This window comes from Falco biarmicus, chromosome 16 (assembly GCF_023638135.1).
Source record: "Falco biarmicus isolate bFalBia1 chromosome 16, bFalBia1.pri, whole genome shotgun sequence".
Lineage (NCBI taxonomy): Eukaryota > Metazoa > Chordata > Aves > Falconiformes > Falconidae > Falco > Falco biarmicus.
In genome coordinates, this window is record NC_079303.1 from 2,226,510 (window position 1) to 2,250,578 (window position 24,069).

The 24,069-nt window shown below is 58.9% G+C and overlaps 2 protein-coding genes across 2 annotated transcripts; both read left to right on the top strand.

Annotated features, from left to right (window-relative positions):
* Positions 1 to 1,231: 1,231 nt before the first annotated feature.
* Positions 1,232 to 5,864, top strand: CDKN1A (cyclin dependent kinase inhibitor 1A). Its single transcript, XM_056362052.1, has 3 exons — positions 1,232 to 1,294; positions 3,521 to 3,931; positions 4,456 to 5,864. Exons 2-3 carry the CDS (start codon positions 3,529 to 3,531, stop codon positions 4,503 to 4,505), a joined length of 453 nt encoding a protein of 150 aa, XP_056218027.1. The 5' UTR covers positions 1,232 to 1,294; positions 3,521 to 3,528; the 3' UTR covers positions 4,506 to 5,864.
* A 2,226-nt stretch (positions 5,865 to 8,090) lies between these two features.
* RAB44 (RAB44, member RAS oncogene family) lies at positions 8,091 to 22,267 on the top strand. Its single transcript, XM_056362054.1, is given in 20 exon segments — positions 8,091 to 8,434; positions 9,817 to 10,042; positions 10,129 to 10,243; positions 10,505 to 10,676; positions 10,957 to 11,100; positions 11,456 to 11,546; positions 11,668 to 11,763; positions 12,109 to 12,296; positions 12,676 to 12,724; positions 13,055 to 13,149; positions 13,704 to 14,102; positions 15,667 to 15,696; positions 17,143 to 17,399; positions 17,440 to 17,697; positions 17,700 to 17,723; positions 18,214 to 18,295; positions 18,627 to 18,741; positions 19,491 to 19,592; positions 20,415 to 20,491; positions 20,943 to 22,267. Coding segments are annotated over 19 exon segments (2,604 nt in total). The 5' UTR covers positions 8,091 to 8,434; position 9,817; the 3' UTR covers positions 21,028 to 22,267.
* The last annotated feature ends 1,802 nt before the right edge of the window (positions 22,268 to 24,069 follow it).

The window sequence follows — 24,069 nt, forward strand, 5'->3', positions numbered from 1 at the left end:
GCCTGGGCAGCTCGTGCCGTGCCGGGAGGGTGCTGCCGAATGTGGCCCCCCCCGTCGCGGGGCAGCTGGCTCCGAGGGCATCAGCTCTCGGCCGTGGGGCAGGACTGGACCCACCGACCAGGCGCGCGGGCAGGTGCCCTCCGGCCTTGCACTGACCCCCGGCAGAGGCTGCCCTGGGTTCAGACCTTTCCTGCCTGTGGACTGGGATGTTTCCCAGTTAAGCCCCAGATCCCTCCAGATCCTCCTCGCGGGTTCCTGCGGGACATGCACGGGCTTGTTCCTGCTCTTCATCCCTGCCCCGCAGCCTGCAGGATTCGGACCAGCAGATCCTTCCCAAAACGAAGCCGGGGTGCCGGGGGGGTCCCGTCGGCGGAGCAGACCCCCCGGGAGAAAATCCTGCAGGAGGGGCCAGGGGCAGCCTGCGGCCGGGCCGGGGTCGGGCACTGCCTGGGGACCAGGGCAGCATCACCCCAGCGTGGCTCCGAGGTTGGGCACCCCGAGGGGCTGAGTCGCCCCTTCCTTAATCCGTTTTCCCCCCCCCCGACAGTGACTTGGGGGGCAGGAAAGCCTGGGGGGGATGGGGACACCCCCCTCCAGCCAGCCAAGACCCTGCGTCTCCCAGCTGGGATGGGACACCCCTCTATCCTTTGGGGGGGGGAGGGTCCTTGCATCCTCTAATGGGGAGGGCCCTGCACCCCCTTTCTGGGGGGTGTCCCTGTACCCCCTTGAGGAGGGGGGTGCCTGTAGGTCCTAATGGGGGGTCCCTGTATCCCCCGTGGGGGGATCCTGGCACCCCTGCAGGAAGCAGGTCCCAGTATCTCCTTCTGGGGGGGATCCCTGCATCCCAATAGGAAGTGGGTCCCCGTATCCTCTGATGGGGGGGGGTCCCTCCATCCCCTGGCAGGGGAGTCCCTCCATCCCCTAATGGGGAGGTCCATACACCCCCCCCAAGGAAGGGGGTCCCTCCATCCCCTTCTGGGGGTGTCCCTGCAATCCCTGTGGAGTGCTGTGCCTGTATCTCCTAATGGGGGGGGGGCTCCCTCTAGCACCTGGTGAGGGGGGTCCCTGTCTCATGGGGGGCTCCCTATATGCCCTGAAGGGGGGGGATCCCTGCAGCACCCCGAGGCAGGGGGTCCCCGCACCCAGTGACGGCGGTCGCGGCACCCCCGGGGCTGGGCGGGGCTGGGCGGGAGGGAAATCCCGGAGCGGGGGGGGGGGGGGGGGGGAGGCCCCGCCCCGTCCCTCCGCTTATAAACCGCGGCGCGACGGGCACCGGCAGTCGGGAGACGCGACGGTGAGTGCGGGCGGCAGCCGGTGGGGCTGTGGGTGTCGGTGTCACCGCGGGGGGGCGGCGGCTGTGGGTGTCGGTGTCACGGCGGGGGGGGGGGCGGCGGCTGTGGGTGTCGGTGTCACCGCGGGGGGGGGGCTGTGGGTGTCGGTGTCACCGGTGCAGGCTCGGGGGGGAGGGGAACGCGCCGCAAGGGGAACGGGCGGCAGCTCCTGGCCAGGTCCGCGTCCCCCGGTGCCGGGGGAGTGGGTGAGTGCCCCCCCCTCCGCCCCGGCTGCGCTGCGGTCGCCGCAGAGCCCCCCGCCGCGGAGCATACCGAGGGGGGGGGGGACGACGGGGTGTTGCCATGGCAACGGGGGGGGTCTTCAACCCCCTAGCTCCGCCGGCCCCCCCTTCCCCCCCTCCCCCCCAGGGTCATCGGTGCCGTGAGCGGCTGCCGGCTCCATCCATCGTCGGGGGTGCTGTGCTCCCAGCCCCTCCTGTCCCCGTCCCCCCGCAAGCCTTCCCCAACTGGTGTAACTGGTCCTGGGTGCTGCAGGTGGCTGTGGGGGTGGGGGAGGGTGTGTACCCCCCTCCCCGGGAGTGCCCGCGTCGCCAGGCTGGGGGAGGCTTAAGGCAGCCATGCACCTGCATCGCTCGGTGTCGTGGGGACCCCCAAAGCTCTGCCCTTGCAGGGGCTGCTGGAAGCATCGCCACCCCCAGGGGGGACATGGGGGTTGGGGGGGGAGGGGCTGGCCTTGGCCCTTCGCCCCTGGTGGCTCTGGTGATGTAGAATTATGAATCGGAGTGACGCTGTTGCCTCCTGTGGGGTGGCACCTGGGCCCTGGCGGTGGCCGGGGGATGGGGGACATGGGTGGCATGAGGATGGGGGATGTGGGTGCCCAACCCTGCCGGGGGTGCCTGGTCAGGGTGTCAGAGTGTGTCCCCATCCCGCTACCTGCCAGGGCTTGCCTGGACATGCTGGGACTTGTGCTCAGTGATGTCACCCCGGCTGTGCCGCCGGCAGCCCGGAGATAGGAAGCTGGATTTGGGAAGCTGGATTGCTATTTTTACTCCAGGATGTAATTTACTCTGGGAGCAGGGCAGGGCAGAGGGGTCGGGGTGGCCCTGGGGACCGATGTGGCCCTCCCAAGCCCCCTGCCTGGAGGGTCTCCAGCCGTGCTGATGGCACACCTGGCAATGCGGTGCTGGGCTCGGGGGGGCTGGGGGTGCTGAGTTTGGGCAGAAATCCCTGCAGGAGGCTGAGCACCCCCTCCCTGGGGAGGTTTGGGGGTGCGAGCCTGGCGATCTGCTGTGGATTTGGGGGTCCCAGATCTGGTGGACAATGAGAAAGCAATCTTGTACAGAGGGATTTTATTTCCATGAAGCTTTTATTTTTTTTTTTAAAGCAGATTTAGTGAGCTTGGTTATCCAAGCAGGATGAAGCCTTAGCTCTGCAAGCCGTCAAATCCCAGAGCGTTGCTTTGCTTTGCCCTGATAACAAGGCTCCCCATGAGGGTGGGTGGCGTGAGGGGTCCCTTAGCCTCCCCCCCCCGCACGTGTGAAGGGGGGGGGGACTGCTCGGAAGGGAAGACTCTGCCAAAACCATGAAGGTCAAGGCTTTTGGCATCAGTTTGAGGGGGAAAAAAAAAAAAACCAAAACAAAACACAAAAACAAAGTGTCTTGTCTCTGGTTGCCCAACAGCTCCTTGCGGATAAGGAGGGTGGTAAACCAAGTGGTCAAGCTTGTGGCATGTTTTTGCATTTGCTTAAAAGGCTTCCTTGCCACTGGGCCTGGGCTCTTGAGATGAAGAACCTGGCCAGAAAAACACCCTGTTGCTTCACTTGCCTTGTGCCCGCGTGGAAGTGAGACTGCGGTGGGGTCGTGGATGGAACCGGCGGCAGCATCGGGATGCTGGATGCTCTGCCCCGGCAGGGCTTTACCTGCTGGAGGGGGAACGGGGAGCACCGTGTGCACCTTCCCCATCCTTCTGCGTCACACCAGGCTGTGGTGGTTGACCTTGGTCATGCTCAAGCTTCTGCCCCCTAAGACACTGCTGAAATCCCAGGTGTCTGGGCCCAGGATGTGTGCTGGCAGATGGAGGTCCCCTCTGGGCTGCCTTGTTGCTGAGCCCAACCCAGCCTGTCCCACCTTGGCTACCGGGTGCTTTGCTCTGGTAGCAAGTGTGCTGGCCCTTGGGCTTGCGGGTGCCTTGCCCAACACCCCAGTAACTTGTTCTGCTTTCCTCCCAGCCGCCACGATGCCCCTGTCTCACAGCAAGGCTGGGCAGATGCAATGCAGCACCAAGGCATGCAGGAACCTCTTTGGCCCTGTGGACCACCACCAACTCAAGAATGACTTTGAGGACCTGATGAGGCAACACCTGGAGGAAGTTCAGGAGCGCTGGAACTTCAACTTTGAGACAGAGACTCCCTTGGAAGGACAGTTCAAGTGGGAGAGGGTCTTCCTGGCTGAGCAACCGTCCCGGGAGGTCCACAGCCTGGTCACGGGCATCAGCAGTGAGAGAAGGAGCTCCTTGGTCCACAAGGTCCCCCCCAAGGACCATCTTGGCAGGATTTGCCCTGAGGCATCTCAGCAGAGCTCGGAGGTCTACAGGGCTGGTTCCCCACAGGGCCTGAAACGTCGGCAGACCACCATGAAAGGTGAGTGCTGGAGGTTTGGTGTCACTCCGTGCGTGCTCGGTGGCATTGGCGGTGTCATGGCTCTCCTGGTAGGGACAGATGGAGGGGACTTGAGTGCAAGACCCCTGCCTGGGTGTGGGGAGGGGACCACCCTCCATGCATTTCTCCTGGGGATCAATCTTCCAAGGGGAAAAGGCCACAAACGGGGGGGCATTTTGGTTGCTGGGGGACAGGCAGGGGGCTTGCACTGGGCTTGTGGGTTTTATAGCTGAAGATGCCCCCAAAAGTCGTTCGGTACCTTCAGTTCCCACAGCCTGAGCCCGTCCTCCAGGATCAGGGCCTGGGGTGGCAATGCCAGTGAGACCAAAGAAGAGATGGAGACCTACAGGCTCTCCTCCCTGGGACTTTGGGGTGGGTGGCTCTGAGGGGGGGATCCCACCTGGGCTGGGTTTTGGGACCCTTCCTTGGGGACACCTCCCCTCTCCCTGCCCTGCTGCTCCCAGCAGGCTGGAGGCACTTCCCAACTCTCTCTTTCTGCCCTCCAGACTTCTACAGCTCCAAGCGGAGGATGGTCCCCGACAAGCCCAAGCCGTGATGTGACAGTGCTCGGGGCCAGCTGCTGATGCTGATGTCCCTGGGGGGTGTCCGTGGCTTTCTTCCCCCACCCTGTACTGTATATGCTGCCTGTCTGAAGCAACGTAGAGTCTGTAGTTTCCTATTTATGAGTAGCTCTGGGGTCCTGAGGGACCTCTACTGTGTGCAATGTAGAGGAGTAGCCCACGCTGAGGCTTGTAGCCCAATGGAGGAGGACTGAGATGGGCTTGGTGGGACCAAGGTATTGCCCTGCTGGCAGAGAAGAAAGTGTCCCCTGCCCTGGAGTGGTGGGGCCAAGCACCGTCCTTGCACCGTCCTGCTGCCCAGCCGTGGTCCTTCCCCTGCCTGATGGCTGGCTGTGGAGGACACTTGCGTCCCAGCCACCCGGTGGCACCAGATAGCCTTAAGAAAGGGTCACGGGGCAGAGCTCTGGGACAGCCTGGCCCTGAGGACACCCTGGTTGCTGGCACGTGGTGGTGGCCCTCTAGCCAGCAGGATGGACCCAGGGGTGGTAAACCCTTGTCCGTGCGTGGAAGCAGAGCGATGTGGGGACTGCTCCTTCCCACGGCTGCTTGGGAGAGGGAGCGCTGCTCCCTGGAGAGCCCTTGGGTGGCTCATGGTGCCACCACCCATCAGATGGGCTGCGGATGGTGACAAACCCGCTGGAGGTCCCCAGTGCTGAGCTCGGCACAGCCATTGTGGGACCAGCGCTGCCTGGGGGAGGCTTTGGGGTCCCCTGCACCCTGCTGACCCAACCCCCCACTTCCTTACCCTGTTGGCTTGTCGAGTGGTGCTGCTTGCCCCCACGTTCCTGCCTCCATCACCACTGGCACCAGGCTGGGGAGCTACCTGCTCCGGCTCTGGACTGCTCTAGGGACGCATCCTGCTCACCAGCAGGGATGACACCGAAAGAAGAAGTTGTAGCTTTTTTTTTTCTTGGACTTTTTTTTTCTCCTTTGGGCCTGGGTGAGAGAGGACCCTCACCTAGCTCTGCAGGGTGAGTGGCTTTGGTTGCCTCTGGGACCAAGGGATGTTCTAGCGCTGAAGGATGAGTCCCTGCTCTTGAGGGACTCGACACTGTCAGGTCTCAGCACTTTCATGGGGTTCATCTCCTGCTCTGCTGGATTTGGGCTCTGGAAACCGGTGCAAGATGGTCCCAGGCAGAAAAGGGATGGGGTCGACCTGCCTTGCACCATGAAGCACTTTGCTCTCAGTGAAGCTGGCAAGCTCCCAGCACTAAATCTTTATTTATGAAAAAAGAAAAATAATAATGCTATTAAGTCTGCATGGGGGGGAAGGGGAAATACCTGTTTGTCTACAAATGTTAACTCCGAATAAACACTCGCCTTGCGTAAGGGAAGCCGTGTCTCTGGGTTCATAGAGAGTGGTGCTGGGAGCAGGGTCTGGCTGTGGGGAGGAGGATGCTCTGGTTGGGGTCTCTGCTTGGGGGTGAGGGGGTCACTCTGGGGGTGCTGCCTTTGGGCTGGTGGCAGCACAAGCCCAGCTGTGGGAAGGGGCTGGTACAGCCCTGGGTGACTCTTCTCCACCATGAAACATCCAAGCGGGGGAGGGGGAGCTGGGGGGGGGCAAAACCTTCCCCACAACCCACATGCTTTGCTCTGCTTCCTTGGGACAGCTGGGTGCAGGATCGGTGCTGCCAGTGCAAGCTGTGTGGGACCCCTGTGTGCATGTGGGCTCCTCTGCTGCTCACAGAATTCCCCCTCCCTTGCTGTGACCCTGGTCCTCTGCTCCTCACCCTCAGTGCCTCGTGGGCAGGTGGCTGTTAGCCATGGCCAGCTGGTCACACCCCCCACCCCCCCCTTAAGGGGGTCCTGGGTGCCCCGTGCTGTGGCAGCACCGAGTCCTGGCTGAGACTGGAGCTGCTGGATGCCAGGACTGGATCCCCTGGATCCACCGTCAGCTGCTTCCTCTGAGGACCGAGCAAGGCTCACGTGTGGGCTGTGAGCTCGTTACAGCTGATGTGGTAAATGACCCTGTTTGCAGAGGATCCAGGTGAAAACAAAATTTTGATGGTAACAACCGTCTGTCATCCTTCAGCTGAGGCTCCCTAAGGCACCTGCCGGTCCCCACGGTGCTGGGTGACACCCCCACATGCTGATGCCCCTTGAAATGTTTGCAGAGCACAATCCTGCTGCCTTTTAGCTGCTGCTGAGTCAAGTCCTACAGATTTAGCCCTTTTAATGTTCCTCGTGTCAGTCCTCGCAGCCCCCTTGGCTGCTGCCTGCTGCTCCCAACGAGCAGCGGCGGAGGCAGCGAGAAATAAATCAGCAAATAGTCCTTTGTCACCGTTTGTGGGGCTCTGAGGACAGCCAGGCTCTGGCTCTGCTGGGCGGGGGGGAGCTGGTACCTCTGCTGGAGTTTTGCATCCCCCCGGGAGACTCCAGCCCTGCATCTCCTCGCCCAGGTCGAAGAGGACCGTGTTCCCTCCGCTTTGGGGATGCAAAACGGTGCCGGGCTTCCAGCAGCTGAGGGATGGATGGAAACCTTGTGCTTGCAGCCCAGGTTGTATTTTGCTGCTTTCCCAGCCCAGCCTCAGTGCAGAGCGAGGACGCAGGGACCAACCTGCCACGATGGCTGAGAGGGGCTGGGAGGAGGGTCAGGCGCTTCCTCTCCTTTCCCCACCATATTCAATCCCCTTTCACTGGGACCTGCTGGGCATCTCCTCGGGGCTGGATCGTGCCCTCCCACCGCAGCACGGGCTGCTGGCAGGGCTCGGCAGCTGGGAGCAAGATGCCGGAGTCTTGCTGGGCAGAGCACAGGAATCGGGGAGCTCTCCCAGGGGTATTGAGGGGTTTTCCCCCAAAAAGCATCCTTAGGCAAAGCCAAGCCAAAATTCAGCCCTCATGTGGCAGCGCACAGCCCCGGGGGCTGCGAGACACGGTGACAAGCTGAGTTCAGAGGTGGCTTTTGCGAGCTGAGCACCCCAGCCTGGCTGCGGGGTTGCTTCCACCTGGGAGAACCAGTGCCAGCTTTGTTGGGAGAGCGGAGAAGAAAGAGCTGAGCCCTCCACCCGCCTGCAGACGCCCCTGAGCTGGCTGCTGCTGGGCTGGGGTCCCAGGAGGGTGCGATGGGGCTGGGCACCCCCGCAGCCGGTTCCCAGCTTGGATGGGGGGAGACAGGGAGGGCATCACCCTCCACCCCACGGCTCCTGCTCCATGCCTGCGCCGTGAGCCAGGGGATGGGAATCCTAGTTATAACCTAGAGATAGTAATTAGCATTTCCCCTTGCTTGGAATCTCTCTCATTTTGCAGTTAAAGCGAGGGAAAAATGCACAGAACCCACCTGCCCCCCCCACGCCCTTGCCAGGGGGTGGGGGCAGTCGGCGTGTTTGGTGCCAGCTTTAAACTGAGTTAATGATTCAGGCAGGAGCCTTGAAAAAATGTTGGTGTGAGCAGCACAGCGAAGGGGAACCTCCAAATCCTGGGTCCAAAGAACCTCGGGGGGGAGGTTTGCAGGTTTGCCCGGTCTTCGGTAGGATGCTATAACCGGCGGGTTATATCAAGTCTTGTCCTTCGGCTTATTGGGGCTCTTAAAATAGTGTTTGCTGTTTCTCTGCTGCTTTTCCTCTGCCCCAAACGCCTCCCAGCCTTGGCTGGACTATTGCAAATACGGAAGGAAAGGATGGGGAATTCTGCTGGAGATGCCTCCGGTGCCTCTGCTTTGGGATCGGGGGGCTGGGGGGACAGGGACCCTCCGGACAGGCCCTTCCCGCACCCCGCTTGCAACGTAGCAAACAGGAAACGTGTGAGCACCGGCAGTTGAGCGTAACCCGAAAACGGAAAGCCGCCTTGGGTAAGAGAGGGGTGAGCACCCCGGCACGGGGCAGGACGAACACCCTCGGCGTGGGAGCAGCATCCTCGCCAGCCCGCGCACCCCGGACCTGAGGGTCCCCCTCGGCAGGTGGGAAAGGTGAGTTCTGCTGCTCCGGGGATAACTCCTGTACCACCTTAAACAAGAGAAAAGCCAGGAAAACTTGATTTTTAATTCCTACCAGTGAGCTGGGGGGAGGTTTTTCTCGCTACCTGTCGGGGGATTGTGTCTGGTGTCCCTTTTCTGACGGCTGGGAGCAGCGTGGGGTGTTTTGAGGGGGGGGCAGGTCGCCAGGAATCAGTAATGCCGCAGGGATCCCTGCACAGCCAGGGCTGGGGGGTGCGCAGCTCCCAGCCCAGCCCCCCCTTCTCATTCCGTCCCTCTCTGGTGCGGTGGGTTCAGCTTGCCCCCCCCACCCCTCCCCCGCCCCAGGGCTGGGGCAGGTAACTGGGGGCTTCTCCACACCATAAACAACCCCACTTGCCCCCCAGAGCTCCCACTTCTGCTCTCTGGGAGGCTGGGACCACCAGAAGGCACCTGGCTTCTGCCCCCCCCAGCCCCAGCGTCCAGTGGGACTCCAGCAATTGCCCAAGACCCTCATGCTTTAAGGGGAAGAGGATGGGTTTGGGGCTTATTCCCACGTTTTTGGTGCACTTGGGGATTTAGTAGAATGGCCATTGCAAAAGGAAAGGGGCAGGGGGCCGGCACAGCCGGGGGTCTCCCCAGGTGGGGAGCGGAAAGCTGGGCTGCGGCCGGCGCCAGCATGGCCCCCGCTCTCGTCACTGCTCTCCGGGGCTGCGGTTTCCCTCGTTTGGTTTTTTGGCTTTGCCATGCAGAGAACAACCCTCACGGCGATGGCACGGTGGCTGCTGGTGACGCTGCTACCCACCCAGGATGGGGAGGGGGGCGCCGGGGGTGTGGGGGGGTCCTGAGCTCAACTCCCACAAGCCGGGGCAAGCACGAAGGCGTGATGAGAAGCAGCCGAGGTCTCGGGCAGCTCTCCCCGGAGGTGACTCACAGCCCTGAGAGCTGGGGGAGGAATTTTAAAAGCTGCTGATGTGCTTGAGGATGCAGGTAGAACCGCCACGTCTTGCCCAGACCTCCAGCATCGCCTTGGCTGGTCCTTTGCCAGTGTCACCTCCCGGTTGGCCCTCGAGCCCCGGCAGTGCCGGTGCCCTGCGCGTCCTCTGTAGCCAGGGCAAAGCAGGGGAGATCTGGGGTGACCACTTGGCCAGTGGCAGGAGAAGCTGCTCGCCCGGCGGGTGCTAGGCTTGAAGCCGGCAGGGATGGCTGGTGCTCGCTGCTGGTGGAGGCTCCGTTTGTGCTGCGCAATCAGAGATAAGCGCCTCTTCCTATTGCCAAACCTGGGGCCCTTCACACCAGCCAAAACGAGTTTCTAGCTGGGTCCCCCCACGCCAGAGCAAAGGGCTCTGGCAAGCAGGGAGCCGGCCGAGGCTCAGCACCGGTTTGCCCCTTGGCAGGATGGAGCCAGCAGCCACATCCGAGCGGCGGGCGGCTGCCAAGGGCCGGCGCTTGGGCTCCAGCCGGCGCAAGCAGCTGCGTGAAGGCTCCGGTGAGGCACTGGCAGCAGCCCCCGGCCCCGGCGAAGAGCCCCCGTGGGCATCCGAAATGGTGCAGAGAGTGCAGGACATCTTCAGGGAGCGGGACAAGGACCAGGTGGGGTTTGTCACCCGCTCGGACATGCAGGTATGGGATGGGGATGTCAAATGCTACCGGGGTGGCTGGAAGCTGGATGATGGGTAGGTTTTTCCCCTGATTTGGTTTGGTTTTAGAAATTGCAGGAGGAAAATTTCCCGTGCAGCACAGAGGAGCTGGAGCTCGTCTTCGATGGGCTGGATGCTGCCGGCACCGGGCAGTTAAGCACTGAGGAGTTCACTGCCGGGCTCCGTAAGTGCCAGCACACATCTCCGAGCAGCCTGGGCTGATCCTGGACACAGCCTCGGTGCTTTGCCAGGGGGAACCTGAAACTCTCCCCTTGCTGGGTGGCACAGGATGACCCAAAAAGTGTCCCCGTGCCTGGGTCTCAGCCCATGACTCGCTCTATTGTGCTGCAGCGGCTTATTGAAGCCACAGGGTGAGAAGTGTTGGAGTTTGGGCTTTGTTGTCCCCCTGGCCGGACACGGAGGGTTTGGGGGTATCTGTCAGCAGGGCAGTTCCTGAGCTCCCACAAAGCTGCCATGGGCCACCGCCGGCGGAAAACAGCATCCCGGAGGGTCCGCTTGGTCCTCCCCAGCCCGGCGTTGGAGGGGGCGGACAGCGAGGAGCAGAGACACTTCGCCGCCTTTATGGAGCAGCTGGGCATGGACAGTGTCTCTGATGAGTAAGCCACCCTGTTTAGCACCCATGGGTGTCCTGCAGGATGGAAAGGCTTGGGGCGGGAGGTCTCCGTGCAGGCAGCAAGCCCAGCAGTGGCTTGGAGGTGCCTTTGGCCCAAGCACAGGAGCAGGAGACAGGATCACGATCACCCCAATGCTCACCTGTCCCCCAGGACCGCACATCCTGAACGGTGCGAGCTAAACGACCCAGCACCCCATAGCTGGCCCAGCTTGGGGGGGTTCGGGGGGGGGGATGCTCACCACAAAACCCCCCTTTCCCAGCAGACAGGAGATATGGCAGCTCTGGGTGAAGCTCCGGCAGGATGAACCCCAACTCCTGGGCAACCTGGAGGACTTTCTGGCCAAGATGAGGCACCGCATCCAGGAAGCCAGGAGCAAGAAGGCGGCATTGGAGGTGACCCTGAACACGTGAGTCACGCCAGGGCAGCGGAGAGGGACGGGGTGCGAAGGATGGGGACAGGGATGGGGCCCCTGCTCACCCCAGCCGTGGAGACGTACCCAAGGAGGGAGAAACTGGGGTGCTTCTCCACCAGTGGCTGGAGTGGAGGTTTCCCTGGGAGCTGATGTCTGGGGTCCGGCTCCCTCTGCAGTCACTCGTGGGATGGCAAAAGTGCCGGACTGGGGCTGCTGGACGGTCCTTGCGGGGTGAACCCCTCCAGGCAAACCCGGCTGCAGCTCCCGTGGGCGATGTGGGGTCCCAGGGGCCAGCACCCACTGCAGCAGGGTCTGACCACCCCCCCCCCGGCCCTGCTGTCCCCAGCAGGCGCGTGGCCGAGCACGACAAGGAGGTGCAGCAGCTCTGCGAGGCCCTGGAGCAGCGGATTCGGCAGGAGCAGCAGCGGCTGGAGCAGGAGGTGGGGCACTGGCTGCTCCTCTCCCCTTGCTGCCCATGCCGGGGGGCATCCAGCACCCCCGACCCCCCACGGCAGCTCCCAGATGGGTGAGTGGGTGCTGATGTCCTTGTTGCCATCCCAGAGCATGGCCCGGAGCCACCGGCACGGCGCAGAGCTGCAGCGAGTGCTGGATGCCAGCGAGAGGGAGGTGCAGCGCTTGGTCACGGCGCAGATGGAGGTGAGATGGCCCCAGCCCCCAGCCCCCAGCCCCCAGCCCCCCTTTGTGCCTATGGGCTACCCCAGCCGGGCTGTAACAGCAGCACAGAGCTGTACAGCTGATCCCGGTCTGTCCCCACCAGCCCCTGATGCAGGTTGTCACATAGGACCTCCATCCCCACCTTTGCCATCCCCTCCATCCCCAGAGGACCCAAGCTGAGTTTCCCACCCACCACTCTTGGGGGGTGGCAGGGAAATTCAGCCCCAGGTCTAGAGGAGAAGGTTATCCACCTTTTTTTTTTTTATTTATTTTTGTTTTGCACGGGGGTTCTGGCGGGGTGTGAGTGTCCTGGTTGCCATCCCGCAGCTGGAGACACGGTGCCGCAGCCTCCGCAGCACGCAGCAAGCCACCAGCACCGAAAACCAGCAGCTGGAGGAGAGCAACCGGGTGCTGGAGGACCGCCTGCAGCACCTCCACCAGCAGCTCCAGCAGACCCACGGGCGCCTGCGGACAGCGAGAGCAGCCGTGGCTTGGGAGCAGGCGGAGGAGCTGGGGTGAGGAGCTGAGTGAGCATCGTGTCCCTCTTCGTGCCGTGATTTGCCCCCGGGGGTTGCAGCAGATGGAGAAATGAGTTTGATGGGTCTCAGCCATCACGGTGCTTCAATGGTCTCCACGGTGCAGATTAAGCGTGGCTTGATGTGAAAAGCATCAGAAAAAAAGCCAGGACTGTCAGCACCACGCACTGAACGTGTCTCCTGAGGGCAGTGCCAGCAGAGATGGGGATGTCCTTCACCCAGAGGGACCCAGCCGGGACTGATCCATGGGTCGTGGGTTTTGCTGTCCTGCTCCAGCCCATTGCTGCTCCTGGGGCAGGGATGGACGTGGTGAATGGGATGCAATTGCCACTTTCACCCCTGTGCTCTGTGTTTGCAGGGACAGAGCGGTGGCAGAGCTGCCTGGCGAGACACCAGTGTCCCCACAGGTACTTCAACTGGGAGCATGGGGATGGGACAGGGTGTCCGTGCTCCGGAGCCTTGTGCTGTTTGGTCTGGGGCTGCCGGAGAGCCCAAGAGCACGGGGTGCTGCTGCAGCAGAGGCAGTGCCTCCCCTAAAAGCTTGCTCAAACTGGGTCAGCATGGTACCATACAGGTGTTTGGGAAGGGAGGGGGGTAGCAGCCCCTTAGTGCTGGTACCCCCAAGATTTTGGGTGAGTACACCTGGATACCTGCCAGAGAGCTCAGCATCGATTCAGGTAGAAGCGCTCCCTCGCCCAACGCTTTTCTCTCTCCTCTTCCCACCCTGTTCACTGCAGATGAGTCCAGAGAAGAGAGAGAAATACCGCTCCGAGATGCGGATCAGGCTGGGGTCCCACGGCGGCAAGCCCAAATCCAAGAGCACCCACCAAGTGTAAGGGGTCCTGAGCACCCACCGAGTGTAAGGGGTCCTGAGCACCAGCTGCTGCTTCAGCTTGCGCTCCCGAGGTCTGCGAGCTGGTGCTGAGCACCAAGTCCTCCACCCTCCCCAGGGAAAACACGATATTTAGTCCCTTTAATGCTCCTTTTCCACTCGCTCATCTCTCACCCCAGAGATCAGATCTCTTGCCCCAGCTTGTCGCCCTGCATCACCCCCTTGGCTCAGGCACCCAGCACATCTGGCCAGGAGTTGTCTTTTCATCTCCGATAGTGTGAACGCGGAGCCTGGGAAGAGGCACGCTCACTTGCTGGGCAGGATACGGCCCTGGGTCAGGCTCCGTGGGTGTGCATCCCCCTTTCCCTGTCACCATCGCTGCCCACGTGAGCCTCCAGTACACCCGGGGGCTCAATGAAATGGGGTTTGGAGAGGGATGGGGGGGGGGGGGGGGCGTAGATCAGAGACCCCCTGGTATCAGCCCAGGTGGGCAGGAGGGAGATGGAGCCCAACGTGGGGACTGGGCTGACCCCTGCATTTTCTGCCTTCTCCAGGGTTTGGGAAATGCAGCCAGCAGAAATAAGCCTTCTGGGCTCCCCGAGGAGAGCAAGCTCTGCAGAAGAGGACCCCTTCCCAGAATCTCTGAAGGAGGAATGCTTTTCTGACCAAAGCTCTTTGCTAAGAGAGATGAATGATGCAATAGTGGCTCTGAGCAAACAGCTGAAGCCACAGGCACTGGGTGCACCCCCCACACCGGCAGACACTGCCCATCACCTCCAGGATGACGCTGAGCCCCAAATGGGGCTGGAGAAAGGCACAGCCCAAGGCACAACTCCTGGGGTCCTGCCAGACGCCCTCCCCAGCCACACCGGTCACAAGGTGTTTGAAGGAGACCTGAACGAGGGACCAGCTGCGGCTGAGCTTTGTGCTCCAGACGTGACACAGGCTGGTGCGTCCATGGGAGCTGGGCACCTCAGGGATCAGGAGCCAGGGGCAGAGCAGGGGGAGAGCCCGGAGGAGGTGCAGAGGATGTTATTCTCACAAGGAAAAGGTGCTGGTGCGAAGGAGCTGATGTTACAGGTGGCTGAGCATCTGCAAGGAGCACTGGGAGAAAGCATGGAGGCAGGAGAGCAGGAGGCACGGATGGAGGCAGGAGAGCAGGAGGCACGGATGGAGGCAGGAGAGCAGGAGGCACAGATGGAGGCAGGGGAGCAGGAGGCACGGATGGAGGCAGGGGAGCAGGAGGCACGGATGGAGGCAGGGGAGCAGGCATGGATGGAGGCAGGAGAGCAGGAGGCACGGATGGAGGCAGGAGAGCAGGCATGGATGGAGGCAGGAGAGCAGGAGGCACGGATGGAGGCAGGAGAGCAGGCATGGATGGAGGCAGGAGAGCAGGAGGCACGGATGGAGGCAGGAGAGCAGGCATGGATGGAGGCAGGAGAGCAGGAGGCACGGATGGAGGCAGGAGAGCAGGAGACACGGATGGAGGCAGGGGAGCAGGCATGGATGGAGGCAGGAGAGCAGGAGGCACGGATGGAGGCAGGGGAGCAGGAGGCACGGATGGAGGCAGGGGAGCAGGAGGCACGGATGGAGGCAGGAGAGCAGGCACGGATGGAGGCAGGGGAGCAGGAGGCACGGATGGAGGCAGGAGAGCAGGAGACACGGATGGAGGCAGGGGAGCAGGCATGGATGGAGGCAGGAGAGCAGGAGGCACGGATGGAGGCAGGGGAGCAGGAGGCACGGATGGAGGCAGGGGAGCAGGAGGCACGGATGGAGGCAGGAGAGGAGACACGGATGGAGGCAGGGGAGCAGGCATGGATGGAGGTGGAGGGAGCAGGATGGACGCAGGAAAAAACAGGCTGGGAAAAGGCACAGGTCCTGGGAGAAGCTGAGGAAGTGGCATTAAGCCAGGGAGAAAAATCTGGAGGCAGGTGTGGGGCCACCTGAGGCCGGGGAGGCAGGCCTGGTAGTGGGATGGTGGCTCACCACGGATGAGCCTCATCCAGCTGTGGCTCCGGGGTGAGTGTGCGCAGCCCACGGGCCACGGCGCTGGGGGAAGAGGCTGCCCTGCCATTGGGGGCTCTCCGAGAGACTTGAAATAAAGCCAGGAGAGCACCTGGAGCCAGAGCCACCATCCCAGGATGAGATGCAAATGGGAGCAGCCCAGGGTGACGGTGCCTTCCCCGAGGTGACGGTGGCTCCTGGCCCCGGGATGCTGGAGGAGCTGCAGCTCCCGGGAGAAGCCTGGGATGCTGACGTGCTGCCAGCCCAGGCTCAGCGAGGAGGGGAGCAGCAGAGCCGGGGCCGAGGCCGAGGTGGAGGTAATGTGGCTCAGGGTGATGGAGCCACCCGGTGAGTCTGCAGGGGGAGACACGTCATGGGGGGGGCACATGGGTGCAGGGGCGCCATGGCCAGTGGCATTGCCACCCACCCGTGTGCAGGAAGGTGGAGCGGGGAACAGATGTGCAACCGCTGGAGGCGCAGAGCGGCGATGCCTACGTGCAGCTGCTTGCAGAGGTGGAGGCAGCTCTGCAGCCCCCGAGTGAGGTCGGCTCCTGGGGGCTGGAGCAGGGAGGGAGGGGGGCTCCGGGTGTGCAGCCGCTGGGGGAGGAGGATAAACCAGAGTTAGGGCTGGGGGGAGAAATGGGCGCTGCTGCGGTGCACGGCGAGGGCCCTTCCCCAGCAGGAACATCTGCAGGGAGCCAGACCCGTGTGGGATGTTCCCAGTTAAGGCTCAGGCACTGGAACTGGTGGAGGCAGAGGATGCCCAGGCAGACGCACGGCTGCATGGGGGTACCAGCCCAGAAACCCCCCAAGGAGCAGCCATACATCTCGTAGAGGAGGCTGAGGATGGGGAACGAGCAGAGGGTGAGCGTGAGCTGCCCCACGAGCCTGGGCTTGATCCGCAGGGAGAGGGGGCTGCTGCGGGCGTGCGGCCAGGGGAGGAGGCTGTCATCCTGGGCACGCTGGAGGCTCAGGGCACTGATGGCAACGTGCAGCTGGTTGCAGAGGTGGATGAGCTCAGACTGGCTCCAGAAGGAAGCTTGGAGTCAGGTCTGCAGCTCCTGAGTGAGGTCAGTTCCCCAGGGACAGAGCAGGGAGTGAGCGTGGCTCCAGATGTGCAACCCCTGGCTCAGGGCGACAGAGCAGAGCTACTGGAACTGGTGGAGGCAGAGGATGCCCAGGCAGATGTGCAGCTGCCTGGGGGTGCCAGCCCAGAAACCCCCCATCAAGGGGGAGAGCCTGCAGCCATACATCTCATAGAGGAGGCTGAGGATGGGGAACGAGCAGAGGGTGAGCGTGAGCTGCCCCACGAGCCTGGGCTTGATCCGCAGGGAGAGGGGGCTGCTGCGGGCGTGCGGCCAGGGGAGGAGGCTGTCATCCTGGGCACGCTGGAGGCTCAGGGCACTGATGCAAAAGTGCAGCCACCTACAGAGGAGGAGGAGCTGAAATCACCTCAGGATGGAGCATGGGGGCAGATCTGGCACCCTTGGGCGCCGCTGGGCTGTGGGCAGTGGAGCAGAGCCAGGCTCCGGGTCCAGAGGCAGGTCTGTGTGCTGCCCACGCAGGGGTCCTTGGGAGGGAGCTGCTGCGGGGGCACACGTGTCCCCCCCCGGCTGAGGGTGCTTCATGCCCTGAGCACACCACTGCTGGCAAGGGTCCTGAGCCGGGGAGCAAAGCTGGGAGCACTCACTGGCCAGGATGGGCAGATCCTGGAGGATCCCCAGACTCTGGGATTACTGCGGGGGAGGGAGGATTGCTGCGGAGGGCAGGCCTCTGGATGGAGCTCCAGGGCTGGAAGTAGTGCAGGCAGAGGCGCTGGAGGCAGGGGCAGGAGTTTAGTGGAAACCTCAGGGTCTAGGGCCAAAGCAAGGCTGTGATGACCCTGTGTCTGCGCTGGCTCCCCCCGTCTCTGAGGTGCCGTTACAAATCAGCACGCTAAAGCTGGGAACGGCGATGCAGGAGGATGTTCTCGTTCCAGATGTGTGGCAGCTACGTGCTTCGGGGACAGGCAGCCCAAAGCGAGCTCCGGGAGCAGGTCTCCGCACAGGCAGATAAGGTGATGGTGGTTCATGCTGCTTCCCAGCAGCCGGAGGAGAAGCCACAGCATGTGATGGAAACAGAGCAGGTAGCTGCCAGACCTGCTGAGCCTCCAAAACAAGAGGTGCCACCAGCATTAACCCTTCACACGAGGGTCCAACAGGAGGAAGATGCTGGGAATGATCAGCTGGGGATGGTCTTCAGAGACTGTGCACTGGGGATGCAGCCCACAGCAGCACCCAGCCCCAGGGGCGCTCTTGCCAGAACAGAGCGAAGACCTCAGTGTTGGTCAACAGGAGAAGATGCAAGAGGCTGGGTGGAAAACAAGCTCAGAAGGTGAGCCCAGCCCAGGAGAGCCAAGGGCTGTGACTGCAGGTTGGTCAGGAGCTGCCCTGAGGGGTAGTCCTGAAGCCCCCCTGGACCCAGACCACCTCTACAACGTGCTCTTTGTTGGGGACTCCCATGTGGGCAAAACATCGTTCCTGTACCGCTTGCACGCCGACACCTTCACCCGCACCTCACTGCCACAGTAGGTAGGTGTCCTCCAGCTCCTCTCCAGCACAGCTCTGCACCCACCTGGGGGTCTCCATTGCCATTCCCTTCCCTCCACCCCGCAAGCTGCTGGTGTTCGCTTACACGCATGTTACAGCTCATGCCAAGTGTGCAATGCAACCAAGGACCACGTAGGACCACCAGCATCACACGTCTGGATGCTCATGAGCAGGCGGTGCTGGTCCTCCATGCCCTCTCTAGGGCACCGATACCGGCAGCCCCAGTGCTTTTCTCTCTGCTTTGCCTTTCCTCTGTGTTTTCCTCTCTTAACCAACCTGGTTTTTATTCATTGTGAGATCAGAGACCTTCCCAAAATCCCACCGCTAAAGAGCTAAAACCTGGAGGTTCTCTTGGGATGAGGCCCTTGAGCTGCAGCCTCAGACCACAACTGCCCCACGGGCCTTCTCCATCCATCCCCTGCCACAGGGCTGAACGCTACAGCATCAGAACATCCCTCTTTGTGTTCCCTAGGGCTGGATTATCAGATCAAACACCTCATCGTGGACAACAGGCGCTTTGCTCTCCGCCTGTGGGACTCAGCTGGTCAGGAAAGGTGAGGTGCTGTGCTGTCTGCTTGCGGAGAGCAGCCTGTGGTTTTCTTTTTCCTGGCGGATGCCGTGGTGATGGACGATGCTGGCTTTGCTGAGCAAGGGTCAGGAGGGACTTTGCAGTATGTGATCTGATAAAGCATAATAAAGGAAGTAATTAAGATATAAACAAGCACTTGGGCTGTTTGTACAGCCTCAGCAATCAGGATAAGAGCAAAATCTGGGCTTTGCCTTTTTTTGTAGACGCGCATTCTCAGCTTTCCCACTGGGATTTCAGATCGCTTCTAGGCAAAACCTCCTTTGGACCGTATCGGTGATGGTTTAACATGCACGCAGGTACCACAGTGTCACCAAGCAGTTTTTTCGGAAAGCGGATGGGGTGGTGCTGATGTACGACATCACATCGGAGTACTCCTTCTCGGACGTGCGGTACTGGCTGAGCTGCATCCAGGTGGGTGAAACGGGAAAACCTCGTTCTGCCCCCGAAGTCTTGGAACCGGTGGTGACCCCAAGATCAGCCCACCCTCTGCCACCAGTTAGGGATGGACAGCTGGGGGGACCAAGCCCCTTGTAAAGGGTGTTCTGCTTTGCTTTGGCTAGAAAATATTTTTTCTCGGAGGATTTAAATTCATACTGATAACTTTCACATTTTTGAAGTGTTTCCTGGGGTAATTTGTTGATAGCATCATTGCGATAATGATCAACTTTTTTTAAAAATTAAAAACCCCACAGGGAAATGGAAAATATTGAAAGTTATTTTAAGAACACTTTTAAATGAAGAATAGTCCACTTTGAGTCCTGGGAAATGGGACGTAACTTGTGTCTTACTAAAAACTTCTTGTCAGAGATTTCCAGTCAAGTACAAAGCCAGTGTTCAAAAACAAATGGAACAAAATGGGATGTCGCCTGGCTCAGTGCCCATAAATCCCAGCCCGAGCATCCTCCAGAGGGTTCCTGAGGTTGAGCACAAAGGGAATTCGCTACAAGGGCAACTCATCCAGTTGTCCTGCCCTGTTAATAGACCAGGACAGATGATTTAAAGGGGAAGAAAAAAAATAAATCACTTTCTTAAATGCTATTGAACTCGTTTAAGAATTTATGGTTTTATGTGCCCAAACGTGTGGGCATCCTTCATGGTACCCCTGGCTGTGATTCGAGGCAGGGTGACACGCTCCTGACCCTCCCTCTCTCATGGCCCAGGAGGGAGCAGAGGAGGGAGTTGCTGTTCTGCTTCTCGGGAACAAAACGGACTGCGCTGCGGAGAGACGGGTCCCTACGAAGGAGGGCGAGCGCTTGGCCAAGGTGGGTGCTGGTCCTGCCGTGATGTGCTGCCCGCCCGAGCGAGGCAGGACAGTTGAGGGTGGGTGCCCCCAGCCTGAGCACCCGGAGGAACATGAAAGCCCTTAACTCGCCTTCCGTGCATCCGTGGTGCAAAGTGGTCCCTGAACCCATCTCTCACCCCTCCCTGCCTTGCTTTCCCCTTGCCGTCTTCATTTTGATCAGCACCATCCCAGTAAAACAGTTTATGGAACTGGATCTGTAAATCAAAACGTTTTCAGCTTCTCTTATCTTTGCTGTGAAGCATCACCTGTCTTCCCAGCATCACTTAAATACTAAAACCACTAAGCCTGTCCTGTTTTAAAGATACTGAAAAGCTTAAAGGGTGATTAAACTCTTCAACTATAGATGAGTAATAAAAATTAGGCAAGAAGAATCTCACCTTTACCAACTTAATTTTAAAATTTATGGATTTGGGCCAGTATCTGTTGACCAGTTTACAAATGGAGATGGCAGGATTGGGGGTCAGATGCTTTTTTTTCCCCCAAACCAGTCACTGACAGGCACGAAAGACATGGGAACACCTAGTTACATCTCCGTATTTTCTCTGCTAACCCAAGAGTATCACGCCTTGCTCTGTCTGCAGCCTTTTCCTCGGTATTAAAAGTTGGTGTTGCAGCTACCAGAAAAGCTGGATTTCACCCTCATACCCCAGTAAATAAGTTATTGAGTTATTTGTTTCCTCGAGACCCTCCTGTTCCCCCTTGTCTGTGACTGTCCCATGGTTATATTAAGCTATTCCAATGCAAGAATATTACATTTCTCCCCGGGCTCTGTGTCTTGCAGGAGCATCAGCTCATGTTTTATGAATGCAGCGCTGCCTCGGGCCACAACGTCTCCGAGTCCATGGTCAGCCTCATCAGGTGAGCCATGTGCTTGGATTTTGCCAGCTGTCCTGAATTTACTGGGCTCCCTCCTGGCTTTTTTAACTCCAAATACCAGGGTGTTAGCATCACCAGAGACTCCCTGTGCCCAGACGTGGGGAGAACTCGGAGCAGCGTGTGCAGGGCTGGAATGAGCCGGGGATGAGCGCTGTCTCCTGAACAGCCAGCATGGCAAGGACATTAATGAAATTAACCTTTTTCAGGATGCTGCTGGTTTCTCCACGGGTTGACTGAAATAAATTCTGCCTGCGATTTGATTTAGGTTGGCATTTTTTAGCAGAACCCATGGTTCTCAAATCGTGAGCCGGGAAGGCTCCTAACTCCTTCCAGCCACGCTGAGCATCCTTTCCCGATGTTTGTCGAGACATATAGCACAGGGATACAAACTGGGGGGGGTAACACCTGGCTAATTTGCTTCCTTTTCTTCCAGGTTGCTCAAAGTTCGTGAGGATGAGTTGAAAGCTAAGGCAGAAGAGGTACCAAAGCCACCCCAGAAGAAAAAGGGCTGCTGCTGATGTGGTCAGAGCCCTCACTGTGATCTGAAACTGCAGCAACAGCCAGAAAAGCGTACAAGTAGCCCTGAGGCACCACCTCTCCCCCCACCTGTGCCTTCCCCCCCTCATCTCCCCGGGATGCTGAGCAAAAGCCACTGTGGAGGAACTGGCTGTCCCCCAGCCCCTTCCCCGTCCATCTCCTGCCGTTATCCCACAGCACACGAGCCCTCCAAAATGGGCGGATTTCCCAAAGTAGGAAAATTCACCTCGTTCTTCAGGAGACAAAACCCGGGCTAAGGAATGAGGCAGAAAAGGAACCCAGCTGGGTCGGAGGTGCTGGAATGACACTGGGAAGCAGCAGGGAGCAAAGCTGAGTCTTGGGATAACAGGAATGAACATCGGGGAGTCACCCGAAGGCCAAGGGATAAAACGAGGGGGGTTGGGGTCGGTGCTGCTGTGCAGTGGTGGCTTTTGCTCTGGCTTTGTCATCCGATCAGATTGGGTCTGGAACGACGAGATACACAATATATCCTAAAAGCACTTGCTCAGTCTCTCCGATCAGGCACAGCAAAGCTGGTTTTGCCCTTTCCTGGTCCATCGTGCCGGTGAGCAGTAACGGGTTTTGATGGAAAACTACTAAAAACTTTGCTCAAAATAAATCAAAAAAAAAAGCAGGTCCAGGCTAATTGAAAGAGCACCGGGCTGGCGGAATGTATGGTCAGGTAAATGCTAGCAAAAACTCTTTTTTGCACTATTTTTGCACTATTGCAGCCGTCTCAGGGTGGGCAGGGAAGAGCAAGGTGCTGCACCCTGCCCTGCTGCAACTGTGGCCGCTTCTTTATATCCTGGATCAGTTTTAAAACGCAGCATGAAAAATCTAAACAAGACCATGTCACAATTGCCAGTTGTTGGTTTTTTTTCTTTTTTCTTTTTACAGCTTGATGCAGAGAACTATACTTTTGCAGAGAAAGACATCCAGACTAAATAAATAAGAATATAAGTGGTTTATTTCAGTATTTTTATATATTGCATGTGTTGTGTTGCTGCCCAGCAGCTCAACAGATGTATTTAAAGGCTACGCTTACATGTGGATTTGGGGGAATAATTCTGCTCGGATGAGTTTGCTTTTTGTTGTCATTATTTATATGTATATTTTGGCAAAGCATAATAGTAGCCAGTTTCTGCTTGACAAAAATACTGTGACAACAAGGGTTGGTTTTCTAATGACACTATATATTAAAAAAAATATAAAAAAAATCATTCTGCATGTTTGTAACTGTTTATAGCTCAGCTTTCCAAGGAAACAAGGCTCGGGAGCTCCTGATGCCATGTCTATGGACCTGTTTTCCCTTTCCCTGCTTCAAGCAGTTGTGGGATCCGTGGGCTGCCTGGCACTCCCCAGCGGGCAGCTACTGCAAAGCTCCGCGACGTACCGACGTCGGTACCAATAAAGGCCTGGCTGACTGGGACTAATTAACGTCCGTGTTGATGGAAAAACTGCAGTTTAAATTTAGCCTTTATCAGACAACGCCAAATCTCCGTGGGAGAGACCTGCAAGGCATGGAGCCGGGCGGGAGCAGGCTGCTTGGTTCTGCTGCTCCCAGAATTATCCCTTTGGATGGAGCAGCTCCATGCGATACCCGACGGTGGGAATGACAGGTGGGTTGATTTGCAGGTGGAGATGAAATGAGGCTGCTGGTGGACCAAGCTCACACTCAGAAACGGCAGGGTTATGAGCTCCACCAGGCAGGGTCCAACTTGGCAGTGGCACAGGAATTTTTAAGTCTTTTAGAGACGAGTTCTCTCCTCTGCATGCCCCATCTCACCGCTCCGGCACCTCTGCACCACTCCAGCACCTAAGCCTTCCTGCAGCCTCCACAAGCCACCTTCCATTGGCTCCATCATTAAAAGACTTTTTTTTTTCCTTAATGCAATATATTTACGCTCCTGTTCCTCTCTTAATGCAATATATTTATGCCCCCATTCCTTTCTTAATGCAATATATCTATGCTTCCATTCCTTTCTTAATGCAATATACTTATATTCCTGTTCCTTTGCAATATATTTATATTCCCATTCCTTTCTTAATGCAATATACTTATATTCCCTTTCCTTTCTTAATACAATATATTTATATTCCCGTTCCTTTCTTAATGCAATATACTTGTATTCCCGTTCCTTTCTTAATACAATATATTTATATTCCCGTTCCTTTCTTAATGCAATATACTTATATTCCTGTTCCATGCCAATCCCTCTTTCCCATATTTCATTATAAAATATTTTTCCCGATGGAGCAGTGGGAGCAGCCTGGAGACCGCAGCTCCTCAGGAGGAGTTGATGCGACTCAGCCAGAGCTCTGCCTGGAGCCGGTGTTTGGGGTACCCTAACCATGGCTTTTCCTGAGGCTTTTGGGGCCCGTTTTCACTATTTCTGCTTTGCTGGTTTATGTTAAAATCATATAAATTCGAGCCCATGTTGCACATGTGCTGCATGGGAAGAGAAGCACCATTTTAGCCTGGTCAACCCCAAAATGTGCTTTTTGGGGGGGCTCCATGGTGCCTCCCAGCCGTGTGTGCGCTGGAGCATCCATCGGAGCCGCTTTGCTCTTCACCTGAATTTCTGGGGTTTATGTGCGGAGGGTGCTGCCTTGCCGGGCAGCAGTGGGAGGGTGCAGGAAAATGTATTTTTTTTTTATTTCCTCGCGAAATAAGAAGAGTTGAGGTGGTCGAGGCTGAATTTTCCCGTTAGATGGCAGCAAATGCGGGAATACCCTGGCCCTGCCACCCCGCTGCTTGGCCAGGGAATCCCGCAAACAAAGGGCTTCCCAGCCCAGCAAGCGGAAAGGCTCCTTATCCCGCTGGAAACCCCGTCTAGGAAAAAGGACTGAGTTTGTGCCTAAAGCATAAAACACCCGTGACCTCTGCTCCAAACTTGGAAACGGTTTTTTTTTCATGGCCAGGTTGGGAGAAACGCCAGGAGGGCAGGAAGAAAGGATGGAAAACCCAGTGGGAGCGTTGCTTTTGGAAGCATCTTCCAGCTTTAATAATTCGCCATCCCGGG